Consider the following 16,130-nt stretch of genomic DNA (forward strand, 5'->3'; position numbering starts at 1 on the left):
CCCTGCGAAGATGAAACGAGAGGACTTGAAAGAAAGAGTTGCTGCTCTCTAGGGATTACCAGCACCTAAACCTTCAGAGGCAACCACGGATGGGAGCTGGGGCACCCTCACCACCCTAACCCTTGTGCAACACTACTGGTCAGACCAACTCCGGCAGACACCTACTGGTATGAGCAGAGAAACTTTAGGCTTAGTGCGTTCTACAGGCCAGGAAGGGGCTCCACAGAGATGTGAAGTATATGTGGGAGAAGATACCAGCCTTTTCATCTCCCAGGCAAGCTGTTATTATCCCCAGCTGGGATCCATGTATGGTGGCTCTTGGCCACACTGGACTATCCCATGGAGAGAAGGTAAGTATGCATGGTGTTCATCATGTTCAAACACATTCTGAATCCTTCTTAGTGGAGTTGATGTTCTATTAGGCAGGAATCCCGAAGATATCTTCTGTACCAAACTCGACAAATGCTTCTGATACAGTGTGTAATGCGCAGGGGTGAGCTACTCTGGCAACTATCTCTGTGCACTGGCAGATTTGTGTCTGAAAATGGATGGCACAAATGGTGTAAAACCTGAGTAATGAGTGATCGGGTACATTGCAAGTGCTCAAATATTTAAACCCAACTAAAAAGTGCAAATAATGATGTCAGTTACACACAAGACTGCTATTACTTAATTTCACAAGGACATTTAGGCTTATTGCACTACTGAGTCCGCTCCATGATCCAGATGAGTAGAGTGCACCCCACATTGCGATAATTGTTGTAAAACTACTGGGTCATCTGTATCCCTCGCATGCATCCTTTGAAGACTATGCGTGTGCGTGGGTCAATGAAGCCTTTGCCACATTTGCTAATGCTAACACACAGTTAACGAGTACTTTACACCTCAGTTATGAGGTGAAATTGCATGTGGTTTATGTTAGAGCTGTAAAGATCACAGGAACCTAATTATGGTCACATATCTTAAGGTTCCCAAACACATTAATAAAATAGTAGAAGATGCCTCTTTTAGCGATTAAGCATTGTCTGATGACATCTTTATCTTACAATTATCAACAGATCCCTTATATCGCAAGGCCGCAGCTCTTACTCCTTGAACAAGCAACTCATCATCAACATGGAGCCTTTGCAGCCGCTCCTGCCATCTCCCTGTGAGCAGGAGGAGACCCAGCTGGATGAGGGTGAGGCGGAGAGGGGACATTTTCAGTCCTCCTGAATTCATATTTTATAATACTTTTTCTGAGCAATAACGGACTCTATGTAAGGTGCTATTTTTATTAACCACTCTCTTTGTTGCCTAATACCTTTCACCCCATACCTACATAACAATGCTGGTTGTAACTGTGCCTGGCTATGCATGGTATACACCTGCAGTGTGGCTATTTATTCACCTCTCGCAGTGTTTTATGACTATGTACGAATATGTTCTTTGTGCCTTGTCTGCAGGCATGCTATTTCGTGTGGGACTGGGCTTTATTTGTGGAACTCTGTATGAGTTTTGGGTTATTGTAACCTGTGTGTGATGTGCAATATTACCAGGAGAAACCAACAGGACTAAAAACAGAAAATATTATCAATATACAGAAATTCATTCATGTTAATAAAGCATACAGTCCTTAATTATACTTTTTTGTGCAAATGTAGACCTCCTTTGGTCAGAACCTCCCTCTTTCGTTCGATGCTGTGTTCCTCAGTGTGGTGGTTCTCCAGTACGCTAAAGTTGCCCTGTATCTCTCCTCTCTCTTCCTCCAGATTGTAAACCTCCAAACGATCAGTGGTGTATGGGTCCTCATCGCATATTACTCTTTGATATCAATTTCTGATGTGCTAATTGTAGTAACTTGTAAATCTCCCTGGGTGTATATAGCTACCTTGTTGAAATTCTGCACCGTAGAGACTGATACTTTTACACACTACGCAAAACTTCACCTTCGCTGGTTTGAAGAAATGTGGAATTACTAGTAATAAGTTTGACCTTCGTCCTATCCATGTCCTTTAGCGCAGCCACCCATACAAAACATGTCCATTCCCATTTATGCCTATAATGATGTTTCCTAAATGTGTTCTGTGCTGCTATCAACACAGAACGAACTTCCCCTAAATCCACTAACCCTTTGCTGTGCTTTGATTTTGGAGGAGCGAGTTTCGTTTAGGGCTGGTAACCTCCCGTGAGACATAATAGGGCCACTCCTTTAGACCCATGTAGGTGTTGAATATGCAATCAGTAGATATAATGAGACATGCAATAAATCACTTTCTTCAGTAAAGCTCGGAGCCTTGGTGTATGCGTCCAACTCTTTAATAAGTTAAGCGCAAACTGTCTGGCGGGCGGTAGCCCCGCCCACTTCTAACACGTCGGTCGCAGCCCACTCAAACTCGAACAACAGAAAGGAGACTCGGCTCCTCACAACAATAATAACAATAGAAATGGGACCTTACAGTAGGGTCGTCTTGTAGTGCCACAAAGTGTCCTAACAGCACACTTTTAATCAAGATCATTTTCAAGCGCTAATTGAAGATGTTTACCTAAAATTCTGTCTAACCTCTCAATATGTCCAATACGCTAAGGATGATAAAAGGAGGTGTGTGGTGATCTAATGCCATTGAATATACAATGATCTTCCATGATTCTCTATATGAGCTGCGGGTCAGTATCACTTATTTGTACCCATGGAAGCACTTTATTTTTAAATAAAATATCCATAAACGTAATTACTTTTGCTGAGGTCCATAGATATACACGTCACTTTCGGACAGAACGCGTAATGATCAACCGTTACTAACACAAATGGGTTGTGTCCCCCTAACAAACAATGTGGAGCAAATATATCAATGCTAACCCTTTGCCAAGGTCCACAGGAACGGTCCAGGGGAATGTGGCATTATAGCAGTGGTGAGTTATTTATGCCTGTAAAAATATACCCAATAGTCTCTCATCTTCCTGCCAACTGCTGTATCTCACCCTGGCCACAAGTGCATGTCTCCTAACTTACCCTTTGTGTCTGTTGTTCCAGGATGTCTCTCATTAGCCATATTTAGGCAATATAACCTGAGGAGGGGGGGCATTACTGTTTGGGTAATGTCCCCAGGGCCATATTTAGAAGCCCCAGGGCCCCTCCTATGAGGGTTATATTGCCATTAGTACCCTAGCACGTCCTACCAGTGTACTATGAGCAATCTTTCTCGAGTTGAGAAACGTGGTTGCAACGGTTTCTCGACTTGAGAAAAGAAAGCAAAAATAATGGCTGCAAGGGATTGGGGAAAAGGGACTACAAATAGTCCCTTCTCCCTTTCCAAGGCAGCCATTGCAATGAATGAAAACAAAAAGAAAATAAACAAAATGTCTGCTATGGAAGGGGCGAACAGACTGCACGTTGTCCCTTCTCTCTTTCCATGGTGGCCACTTGTGGGAAAGAACTACGGGACACTACAGCATTGGGGCCTTGTCGGGTAGGTAAGGCCCGGGCGAGAACCAATGAGCTTGCTTTTAATAAGCTCATTGACCCTATTCACTTATCCCTCTCAGCAGCCATATACTTCCTACTGACAGTTCATTATTCTTTTCCCAATAGTTCCTCTCTTCAAAATGTATTTCTTGTACTTGCTCATATCAGAAGGAATTTTATCATCCCCTATTCTGTTTCTGATAAATATCTTTCTTTTTTAACCACAGTAGATGCTGCAAGACTCTCCTAAATCTTATCACCAATCTCGCCAGCATTGTTCACAGACAATCTTGTGAAGCAGTCATCCACACAGTTCTACCTTCCAGGCAGATATTGTAGCTATCACCCCCACCTCAGGGACATACATGGGCGTTAACGGCCCGCCAGCCTGACCGTAGGCAAGCCTGAATGAAGCGAGGGCCTCGGAAAGGGCTGTGGGCCATTACTGCCCATGTATGCCCCCCAACAAAGAGCTAATTACTATTGGCACCCTAGGGTTCACTCAGGTTGCAAATCGTTTTTTTTCACAGTGACAGGCCCCACGCATATTGGGAAAGCCCAATTTCCTGTAAAAAAAACAAGATGGCCAATGCCATAGTAAATAGAAAAGGGACGTAGGGCCTCATTTACACGGTTGGCGGTAGCCATGGCACTTTTAGCACCATGGCTACCCCCCTTACCGCATTCCGGGTCTGTGTTCCCGGAATAGGGATTTACCGGGTCATTCCGACCTTGGAGGACCCGGTAAGTCCCCATTCCGGGAACCATTCCCCATTCCCATTTGAGCCCCCATAGGGCTCAATGGGAGTGGGGAAGTAGCTAATAACGGTACCGCCATTTGCCGTACCGTTATTAGCTCTGAAGTCCCTTAACGGGTCCCGTCCTTAACACCAGGTCAGACCTGGGGTTAAGGAAGGCACCCGCTAAGGGACCTCGTAGTAGGGCGGTAAGGGATTACCGGCACCGGTGCCCTTACCGGTGCCGGTAGTCCCTTACCGCCTACCGTGTAATGAGGCCCTTAGACTCTTTTCTATTTCTGTGGTGCCTGCAGTCGAGATGGAGCACTGGGGCCTATACACAACGCACAATGCTCTAGTCCGAAAGGTAAGAGGTGAGGGAGTGGATACAGGGCAAGGGTGCAGGATGTCTTGGGGTGTGAGGGTGGGTGGTGGCATTTGCCTCCTCACAATCAAGATGGTGCCCCCCGGTGAAGGGCCTCAGGAGGCTGGAAAATGCAGGTGGTACACAATTATTTTTCTTTAACAGTGCATTTTGCTGCAACTTCTGTGATGACTATGGGAGCAAAATAAATGATATGCTCCCTTTCCTTTTCTCTTGTGTCCATACCACCTATAAAGGAGTATCACTAGCATCAAATGTGGTGATATACTTGGCCTCAGTATCAAACAAGAGTATTCCATATTTTTGTCTTAATAGCTTCAAATGTGACTTCCCAAAGCTCACCCCAATGATTTGAGAGTGATCTCATGGGTGTGTTACGTAGGAAGGCCCTTTTACAAATGTCATTGGTGGCTATCCTCGGGGACTGCTTGGGCTGTGGTGAAATGCTTTTGGACTGGTTGGCTAATAGACGTATGTGGGTCAGGAAGGGTGATTTTGAGTCCAACCATGTTTGTTTGGTTTATGGGGTCCTGCAGAGATCAGTCCTCTCCCTCATGTAATTTATTTGATTTTTTAAATACATTATTTTTTATTTAATAATACAACTTTGTAAAATTAAGAAAAACAGATGTTATTTGACCTTTATCTGAAACCACTGGGGAATGTATTGACGGGGCACTGCATATGCTACAGTACACAGATGACACACAATTATATCTTCTGGTTCCATCTGCTAATGGCATTGATTCTTTGCAGAGATGTCTATTAGCAGTGGAAGCTGAAAATGCCACATCAACCACTGCCGGTGGATGGTATCTCTTCAGCTGTTCAGAGGAAACACTAATACTGGGCTCCATCTAGAATCCAACACTTTGTTTCCATTTTAATTTGGTCACTGATCCATTCCTTGGGGCGAATATCCATACAAGCTTCACAAAGTAATCCTCACCATTGTAATTCTGTTGCATAGTCACCTGTAAACCTGTCTATGTTTTGCATCCTTGAGTAAAAATTGTAATCATATATTGCCACACTTGTCTTGGGTGTGTTAAGATGGCCTGTAAAGTCCCAAATTACACAGAGGTTCTGGAGCCAGTTCAATCCGGACTCAATAATGGAAATAGACAAAGTGCAAGGCACACCCCAGCTTTATTATCATCAAACTAAAGCAGGGACAGCATACACGCATTGAATTCTTGGAGCTCCCGCTGCTTACATAAAAAAACAATGATTTATATATTCAACATTTGTCATAACTGACATCATACTGTAATCTTAGTTACCCAAACCTACAGGGTATGGGGATTGGATAATAGTAGTGATTACTCTCGGGAGGATTGCGCAGGCACAACATGCTCACCTTGGAAGCAAAATGACACAGAGCAACGGAGTGTCGATCGCTGGGTCCAAGCTTAGAAATCTCTGGGTATTAAGTGTGTTATAAATAAACAATTACAATTACAATTTACATATACATTGTATAGGGGTTACATTTCTAATTGGGTAATGCTTGGCTGATGACTCTTCTTGCGACCACCTCTAAATTGATAAAAGTAAAAAGACATAGGGCCTCATTACAAGGTTGGAGATACGGGGTTAACGGTGCCGGTAAAGGTGCCTGTGCCGTTAACCCCTTACCTCCGCATTACGAGGTCCTTTAGCGTGTCCCGCTAAGGGCAGCTGGTTTTACCAGGTGCCCTTAGTGGGAGCCGCTAAAGGACCAGCATGCTAATAACAGGCCCGTTATTAGCATGCTCCCCATTCCCATTGAGCCCTATGGGGGCTGGAATGGGAATGGGGATGGGTTCCCTGAATGGGGAAATACCGGGTGCTCCAAGGTTGGAACGGCCCGGCAATTCCCCATTCAGGGAACCTGGACCCGGAATACGGTAAGGGGGTAGCCATGGTGCTAAAAGCACCATGGCTACCTTCAACCTCGTAATGAGGCACATAATCTCTGCAATATGTAATTGGTTGGCACCTTGCTTCATGGGTGGCATAACAGACAGGAGTAGGGGACTGCTTCCCTTTCAATTGAAGAAGATACCATCCCTCATTTCTAGGCCATGAGCCAACGTGACCTCTTTGTACTTGGCCTTGTGTGGCATCTCATGGCTTGGGATATATGTAAGGAGTAAGGCATGTGTCCTATCTGTGTTTGTTGTTAATGAATGGACAGTGTTCTTTGGTTATGGGTCACGTGTGATGGAACCGTGTTTGGAATTATTTCACCGTTCATTTAATGGGAATTGAGCTAATATTGATGCAAGTATTATGTTTTCTATTGCCACTGGGGATACTCTTGAGTTATTCTTCATGGAGTATTTTGGTTTATAGTTGTTCTTCACCTAGCTTACAAAGGCTGGTTGTACTCTTAAAAAACTTTAATTAACCTGGGAGTATCCTTCTTGTGTCCTGTGAATTGCTATCTCGTGCTTTCACTGCAATGTTCTGACCCTCCCTTAATTCCCGGTAACCTTGGCTGTGGTTGCCAGCTCCTTCCTGATCTGTGCACGGATCTGTATTTTTCTGATTTCAGCATTTTGAGTTCTCATGTAACCTCAAGGCCTTTCAATTAATAAAAGCATGTGGTGGGTTCCAGTTTGAAAAATATGGCTGTCCATTACCGTTGTGTTTCTATGTTAGTAAGCTATATTGTTTGTGTATTGTGTGTTGTTCATGTTATAGATTTCTTATTTTATTATACTTCATGTCTTATGGATGCTATGTTAATATCCTTCATGTATAAGGGCATATGTTACCTAGTGCCCGCATTCTTCATGTTGACTGGCCATTTGTTTTGTGTCTAATGTATGCACGTGTATTGTCACAATGTTAGTTTGGTTACTCGTGCCATCTTCAGCTTAGATCGTGTCCATCTCCTGCTGTACCTGACTGATATAAGGGTGGTGCGGTTGTCTTACTGAATAACGTTTCTCACCTGTGTGATATTGAGCTGGGGGAGGGGCAGAAGCTTTGTTGAGCCAGAGCGGGATCGAGCGGTAGCCTGTAGCCCTGTGCGGCTTGCTGTAAGGCTGCCATCCAAGCCCCGTTGGGCTTCAGTAAGCCTCCATTGATTTATTCCATTTTGCTACTGTTTTGTTTTGTTGGCGCTCCGTGCGCGCTTGTGCTGCCCCCTGCCCCCTCCCTCCTCCTCCTCCTCACTTCCTGGTCTGCCTCTGCCCTCTCCTTTCCCACCTCCCTGCCCGCCCACCCCCCCTTCCTCTCCTTCTGCCTTAAATCCCACCCCCCTGGGCAGCCCCCTCGGCTAAGGGCCCCTTAGGCAAAGGGCGGCTCCTACGGTTGCGGCTCCCTGTGTGTCTGCAGGTGTCCGCAGGGGACGCCAGGCGCCGGTCCGCCTTTTTCTGGTTAGCTCCACCTGCTCGCCCACTAACCTACACCACTTCAGTGTGATCCGTCAATTGTGGTAAACTAGGGCTTTTTCTCCCCTCGCAGGACTCTCAAACTTAGGTGGCCTCTACACTGGGTACCTAACTCGTATTTACTGTCACTGTTGCTCCGTACTTGTGGTATACTAGGGCTTTTTCTCCCCCCGCAGGACTCTCAAACTTAGGTGGCCTCTACACTGGGTACCTAACTCGTATTTACTGTTACTGTTGCTCTGTAATTGTGGTAAACTAGGGCTTGCCGCTTCATCCCTGTCTGCTTGCTCTCGTCTGTCTCCCCCCCCTCCCTCCTTATTCCATGGTGCTCTCTATCTCTCCTATCTTCTCTAACTGCTTCTCCATTGGCTATCCTGCTCTCCTCACTAAATCTGGTAGGAAAAAGTTTAAAAAGGATATCCTTGTCTCCAACCCAGGCCTCCCTATCGCTGACACCTTCACCAGTGCCTCTTCCAAGGAAACTCTTACTGACATCCTCTTTTTCATGCCTTCCCCTGACCAATGGACCCTTCACATGGTCTCTGTGCTCTCTCCCTTCTTCTCTTCTCCCATTAATGGTGGCACCCGTTGGGATGTCCTCTTGGCCCCCTTCCTCTCCTCTAAGGCCATCATTAATGTCTACGCTAACAGGACCGTCTTGGTCCAAGGCCCTCAGGCCAACCTCCACCTCTTTGATAGACGCTTCCCGCGCCTCATCAACTTCCTTTCCTCTCCTGATGTCCCCTCTTCCCTGTCCTCGGCTACCTTGCCTCCACCCTCTCACCCTGCCCTCTCTCTGGCTCTGGCTCCTTCTTCTTCACCTCCACAGGGCGTACCTCTGATCTGTACCCCTCCCCGGAAGTCCTTCAAAGATGGCAACCTTCTCCATATTGCCACTCTCAACTCTCGCTCTGCCGTCAAACATTCCTCTGATATCTGTCACCTTCTTGAGGAACTGGACCTTGACATCCTCGGTCTCACTGAGACATGGTTCATGGCCAGCTCTGTCACCAGCTTTGACACACTCCTACCTGACGGTTACAAGATCCTCTCCTTGCCCAGGCCCAACCGTGCTGGGGGGGGTGTGGCCCTTATCTTCCCTGAGTGGATTCCTGCCACTGTCACTCCTACGCAGACCTACTCCTCCTTTAAATGCCTTGTCTGCCGACTCTCTCTCTCTCCTAGCCATTCCCTTACCGTGGCTACTATCTATCGGCCACCTGGTCAAATTTCCGCCTTCCTCTCCGAGTGGGCTGACCTCTCCTCCTCACTCCTGTCCTCAACCACTCAACTCCTCTTTTTTGGAGACTTCAATATCCATCTCGATGCCTCCTGTCCTCCCTCTCACTCTCTATTCTCCCGACTGGGATGACCCATTCTGCAGGGCACACTCTCGATGCTCTGATCTCTTCTGACCTTCCCCTCTCTGTCCCTCTCTCCACTCCTCTCTCCTGGAGTGATCACTTTCTCCTATCCTCCCACCTCACCTTCCCTACCCCACAGGCAAAGCCACCCTCATCACTGCCACACACCTTCACGGTTATCCGACCCATGAAGCGCGTGTCAGTTGAGGCTTTCGCTACCACCTTCTCGCTCCCTCCTCCCCCTTCGGCTGACTCCCACCCTGACACAGCCCTCTCTACTCTCCACTCTGCTATATCTGATACCCTCGATATCCTTGCCCCTGTCATGAGGATCCGCCTGAAGCCCAAAGCCAAATGTAACTCCTGGTATGACTTGGATATCGTCACCCTTAAACGCAAGTGCAGAGTGGCAGAGAGGAAATGGCGTGCTTCATGTTCATCCTCTGACAAACTGGCCTGCAGCCTGCTCCAAAGGCAATACCGGCTCTCCGTTCTCACTAAGAAGAGAGCCCTTATCCAAGCTTGCATCTCTGCGGCATCTAACAATTCGGCCGAACTCTTTAAAATCTGCAAGGAGCTGGCCAACCCTGCTGCAGTCTCCACCTCTCCTGTCCCCTCCCAGGCCCTCTGCAAGGCACTGGCCTCCCACTTCATTTCAAAAACTCAGGACATCCTGTCCTCACTCTTCTCCTATGACCTCCCCCCCTCTATTCCCTGCTCTCCCTCTGGCCCTTCTGCAGCCACCCCTCCTCCCTCCTTCTCTGCCTTTCCCCTTTTTTCTGCTGACGAGGTTTCAAGACCGATCTATGAAAGTCTCGTCAAAACACGTCCACCCCTGTTCCTCCAAAACTATCAAGGACCACATTGACTCCCTGGCCCCTGCCCTGGCTGACTTCTGCAATCACTCCTTCGCCTCTGGAGTCTTCCCTTCCCCCCTCAAGCACTCCCTTGTGCACCCCCTTCTTAAGAAACCCTCTTCCGATCCCTCCTGCCCAGCTAACTATCGCCCAATCTCTATCACCCCCTTCCTGGGCAAGCTCCTGGAGAAACTGGCCATCTCCCAGCTTAATCTCCAGGCTGAATCTGTTGGTAGTCTTCATGACCATCAGTCTGGCTTCAGACCTGCCAGAAGCACGGAAACTGCTCTCCTGAACATCTGTGAGGACCTGCTCTGTAACCTTGACGCTAACACCCCTTGTGTTCTCATTCTGCTCAACCTCTCTTCTGCCTTTGACACTGTCAACCACACCATTCTGATTAACCGTCTCCGTGATAACCTGGGTATCACTGGTCATGCTCTGGCGTGGCTGACCTCCTTCCTCTCCAATCAACCCTCCCAGGTCCAACTGGGTTCCTTCCTCTCTGACATCTTTTTCTCTACCTGTGGTGTCCCCCAGGGATCTAACCTCTCCCCCTGATTGTTCAACCAGTATCTGGCACTTCTTGCTCACCGCATCGCCGCTCTCTGTCCCAACTTTCAGTGCTACGCGGATGATACCCAGCTCATTTTCAGGCTACCCTCAGCCTCCTCTTCCCCTTCCCTCATCTCTGACTGTCTCTCTGCTATCCAGGAATGGTGTGCCGCCAATGACCTCTGCCTTAATGCCAGTAAGACTGAGATTCTACTTATCGGCACACCCACTCCCTCCTTCCCTGCAGCTCTCTGGTCGGCCTCCCTTGGCCCTCTTCCTGCGCCTACCTGCAAAGCAAAAAACCTCGGAGTCATCTTTGACTCCACACTCTCTTTCTCTCCTCACATATCTGACGTCTCTAAGAAGTCACAATACCAGCTACACCTCCTCAGAGGTATCCTTCCCTTCCTCTCCTTCCCCCAGAAGCTCACTGTCTCCAGAGCCCTGGTTCTCTCGAGGCTGGACTACTGTAACAGCCTCTATCTAAATCTACCTGCCTCTACTCTCCGCCCTTTGCAACTTATCCAGAACAGGACTGCGAGACTTGTCCTTGGCATCAAGCCCAAGGACCGTATCTCTCCAGGACTGAAATCACTACACTGGCTCCCAGTGGCTGCGAGGATTAAGTGCAAAACCCTCTGCATTGTCCACAAGGCCTTCTGGGGCCTTGGGCCAAAATACCTTCAACTCTCTCTTCCGAAATATCTTCCTTCTCGAGCTCTCAGCTCATCCACCTCCAACTACCTCAGGGTCAGCCGCTTCTCCAAGCAACGAGCTGGGGGTATATCTCTCTCCGCAGCAGGGGCCTCCCTCTGGAACAGCCTTCCTGCCTCCCTGAATCTTGAGGAGAACCATCTCCGGTTCAGGGAGCACCTCAAAACCTTTCTCTTTGCCTCCGCTTTCTCTCCCTCTCTGCCCTGCTAAAAACACTGAACCTGGACTGACTCTGCTACCGGGCCACTCTCCGATCTCTGTCCTTGGCCCAGCCACTCTTCCCTCAACTGCCTACCTGCACTACGGGACTGTCTCTGTATCCTACAGCCCCTTCTCCCGGCACTTACCTTGCACTTGCCACCAGCTGGCCCTATTATTTATCTTGTATTCTACTAACCATGCCCTGCACTTTTCCTTGCACTTGCCACCAGCTGGCCCTATTATTTATCTTGTATTCTACTAACCATGTACAGCACTTTCCCCCTCTCCCTTCCCCCTTGCACTTTTCCCCAGTCCCCTCCACCCTTGCACTTGCGCGATCTGAATGACACCTGGCCTAGTAGGATCGTTGTCTGTCTCCCCTTGTCCCCCCCCTGCCTCGTCACGCCTTGAAACACTTGTGTATAGGCGCGTTACAAATGCCATATCATATCATATCATATGGCTCCTGTAAGCAAAACATGGTATCAAGAATAGACAGACACAATGATCACAGTTCAAGGGTGTTTATTAAACTGTATAGGTAGGCTGGAAAAACACCTAATCTAAACCTAAATCTAAGATGGGAGCAAGCTATGACCATCAAATAATAATAAGGCAGTCCTAGGAGTGTCTAGTCAAATCAAAGGGCCTATTCTAAAATAATCTATTGCCAATCCTTACAACTAAATACAAAAAGGGTGTGGGATAGGGTACACAAGAAAGAAAGAAATGTTCACAAATGATAAGTCAGGATGTGGTAGCCGGGGGTCTCCTTTCCCCATGTTTTGGGCACTGGACAAGGTGGGACTCCGGAGCACAGCACACACTCAAGCTTTCCCAGCACGAGACTACAGTTGTTTCTTCAGACATCAAGACCTCCAGTGGTGAAGTCGATTGTCTACAAAAGTCTCTTGCCTCTGAGGATCTGATGCATTCAAAATAATAAACAAAAAGATCCTTTCCACATGGATGTTGGGTGATGACTTTTCACCCCTGGATCCCACCTCTTCCTGGCTCAGATCCACAAAACTTCCTAGCGATATCAAGGCCTTGGGTGGTTATGTGTCTTGCTTCTGAGGGCCTGGTGTGTTCAAAATAATAAACAAAGGTTCCTTTCTGTTCGCACTTGGGGTGATGATTCTTCTCCCCTGGGTCCAAGAATTGTAACCGTTACCTTCACATGTCAGTGGTTGATGGTTTTTCACCCCCCCCCCCTGGATGCCCCTCTTCCAGGCTCAGACCCTTCCCGAATGTTTGCCTGCCTCTATTCGGTTGACTACTGCTTTTCTGAGATCAGTTTCTCTTGGGTGTTGTGCCTTCACCCCTGCGTCCCCTCTTCCGGGCTCAGACCCCTCTTGACTGTTTGCCTCTTTTTGGGTGCTGCTTCTTCACACCTGGGCCCTCCTCTTGAATGTCAACCTCCATCTGTCGGGTTCACTATAGCTTGTATTCAATTATATTTTCACCTTTCAAATTCAGAAATCTTAATGTCAAAGATATTTTCACCTTTCAAATTCAAAAATCTTAATGTCTTTTTAAACAGTTCACTGTGGACATCCCTCTGTCGGGTTCACTCTTTGTCCTCACAATGTTCCTTTGCTTCCCTTGGTTTCTAATAGTTTTCCGGGCAAAGACTTTTGACTGACCGGGATTCTTATTGTGAAATAAACAGGGGAAATGTGGGAACGGTAGTGTTTTGTCACAGTAGACTGGGTGTTCAGGAAGGAATAATCAGAGGAATGTGGAGAAGAAGAATTGGGAGTATTTGGGTATAAAACAGGAAAACAAGGATTATGGGAATTGTGGTTTTCAAGTGGTAACAGGGTTTGGGCTCCTCGTTGGTTCACCAGAGGTGCAGGGGTGGTTGGATTCTATTAAGGGAGCTCCATTGGGGGGAAGGGAGACAGATGTGGTACAACCTACAAAGGTCTCAGGGATCTCATCTTCCTCTCCTTCAAAGGTCTCAGGGAGTTCATCTTCCTCTCCTTCTTCCCTGGTATAATACTACGTCTCACCTGGGGTATTTCCCAGAACACAACCCTGGGATCCCCTATCCAGGTGATCCTACCTCACTCGTCCACCCCCAGGGTTGGGATCTGAAAGTGCCAGCCCTTCCCTGGCCAACTGAATAAGGGATTCTCGAGGTCTACTTGGGAGAATACCCTCAGGTTTCTCAAACTCCCAACCTATGGTCGAGTCCTATCATGTTCATCCACACTGCCGCATTCCCCATTGGAATCACAATATACATAGTGCTCGGTCTAATTGTGAGGGTCCTGAGGACAAATACATTTTGATCCTGTAGGGGCAATAGGGCTTTCCATTGCTTTAGCACGGGCTAGGTCATCTGTTTGGGTATACAAGTGTACGTGAGCATCCAGGTTTATTACTCTTTTCATTCCTACTCAGTAGTGGCTGGTGAATTTTTAACTGGAGGGGCGTACATATTTCTCCCTGATATGGCCAAACGACCGAGCGTAGCGAGGGAGCCCACATCACTCAAGGAGGGATTTGGGGGCCCCCACCCCACGAGAACCTTTTTTAAATAATCGGTACAAATTATGCATTTTAGAGCACACTTTTTAGAGAAATTTGGCAAAAAGTCAAACAGTTTGCAATTGGGTCTTGTAGGGTAACTCATGAAAGAAATCCAATAAATGCAAGTCAACAACAGGGCACAGGAGCATTTCTCTAACACATTTTCATGATGCCTTTTCCCACAATATGTGCCTGTATAGAACATTTTCACACTGGCTGTCCCCATAAATTGCCATGCTGACTGCAACATTACACCCTATTATTCCCATATAAGAACATACTCATGTTTTCTTTGTGCAGAATGCCAGTAATTATACTATAGGAAAACATTTCCATGTTTGGTCTGCCAATATATGGCAGTATCCCCACATAAGAACATTCTCCAGTTGGCTTTACCCTTAAAATGCATGCCAAAGTATGAAAACATGTCCGAACTGGCTGTACTAAAATGGCAATTGAGCTACATAATAACACTCATCCTGCTTGATTTATCAAAGATGACCAATACAAAATGCCATACCACAATACGAAATTACTGAACTGGCTGCATTAAGATGCCAGACCAGCTACATAATAACACTTATGCTTCTTTTACAAATGTCATACTGCAATAACAAATGGCTCAACTAAGTGCATAAAAGTGACGGTCTTGCTTCATAATAACACTTATCATGCTTGCTTTAGCAACGATGCCCAATACAAAATGCCATACCACAATATGAAATGGCTGGACAGACTGCATGCATCCGTTCAGGTAGCGGATGGGGGTGTTAGCATATCCCGCACTTTGCCTTGGGAGAATAGGTGGGTTACGACTGGGGCTTTTCACTCCAGGATACAATCGGTACTGTGACTCTCCAGAGGGGACAATATGGGGATGGGGAAAAGTTGGGGCAGAGGGTGGGGAATGTATGTTGGGGGAGGGGAACTGGGGAGACAACCGCTGGGCAATGAGGGCTTTCGGAGTTTGCAGCGATCAACCCCATGGAAACCTTATCACAATTTGCCTAATTCAAATGTTTCTCATTGAATATTAGGGGGTTTAATACCCTATTGAAATGTCAGAAACTGGAGGCCTTGTTGGGATGCTACCAACCAGACTTGGTGGCGCTCCAAGAAACCCACATTCAGCGAGCAGATAAGTATAAACATTGCTTGCACTATTACCTCACTATTGTGCAGGCCAATACGTAGGGGAATCTTGCGGGAGTGCTTATTTCGATTACATCTGGGGCTTGTATTAAAATGCATCCTACTAAGATTCACAAGGAGGGCAGATTTATATATATAAGCCTTGAATTACCTTTGTTGTGGATAACCGTGGCTACTGTCTATGCCCCTAATGCTGGTCAGGATGGATGTCTGAAGGAGATAAGCTGATGAGAATGTGTGCTTTATACCCAACAGGATAGTGATGTGCTCAAACACCTCATTTACAAAGTGTGGTCCATTGTCAAACCAGAGCACTTCACACATTACCCACCTTGGAAATACATGATGTATGAGGAACTTTGCAGCACATGTGGCATCTGGATATGTGCATAGACCTGCTTTGATTCAATGGGAAAAGGGACATACGACCGCTAGCATGTATCTGTAGCCATTACAAATCTGGAGCATATCGATATGCAAATGCTGAAATGGTCCAGTAGGACAGGGTATTGCTCCTCTCACTGTTCACAGAGTATGCCCAGCAGTGAACTTCTGGCATGTTAAACAATTTACAATAACATTAGCAATGTTTTCTGCCAAATTCGGGACAACCCAGTCCTCCGAAATCAGTTCTGCAAGACACTCTCTTGATGTTTGTGCTTGGTTATGCAATTGGCCTTGTCTACTGCTACTGAAAGCAGTGCTATGGTCATGACTGGTATCCAGGTGCTATCCTGTCTCCACATTGCATCTGTGGGGGACAATGGGAACCACCTTTGTTTCCATACCTCTTGCTCTT

At 47.0% G+C, this 16,130-nt stretch overlaps 1 protein-coding gene across 1 annotated transcript in view; it reads left to right on the top strand.

Annotated features, from left to right (window-relative positions):
- Window positions 1–16,130, top strand: part of FRMD3 (FERM domain containing 3) — a 924,195-nt gene that overhangs the window by 863,713 nt on the left and 44,352 nt on the right. The window contains exon 13 of the mRNA XM_069625881.1: window positions 1,059–1,180. Coding sequence (XP_069481982.1) covers window positions 1,059–1,180 — 122 coding nt within the window. The remainder of the gene's footprint in view (window positions 1–1,058; window positions 1,181–16,130) is intronic.

This window comes from Ambystoma mexicanum, chromosome 6p (genome assembly GCF_040938575.1).
Source record: "Ambystoma mexicanum isolate Mex_15411 chromosome 6p, UKY_AmexF1_1, whole genome shotgun sequence".
Classification (NCBI taxonomy): Eukaryota; Metazoa; Chordata; class Amphibia; order Caudata; family Ambystomatidae; genus Ambystoma; species Ambystoma mexicanum.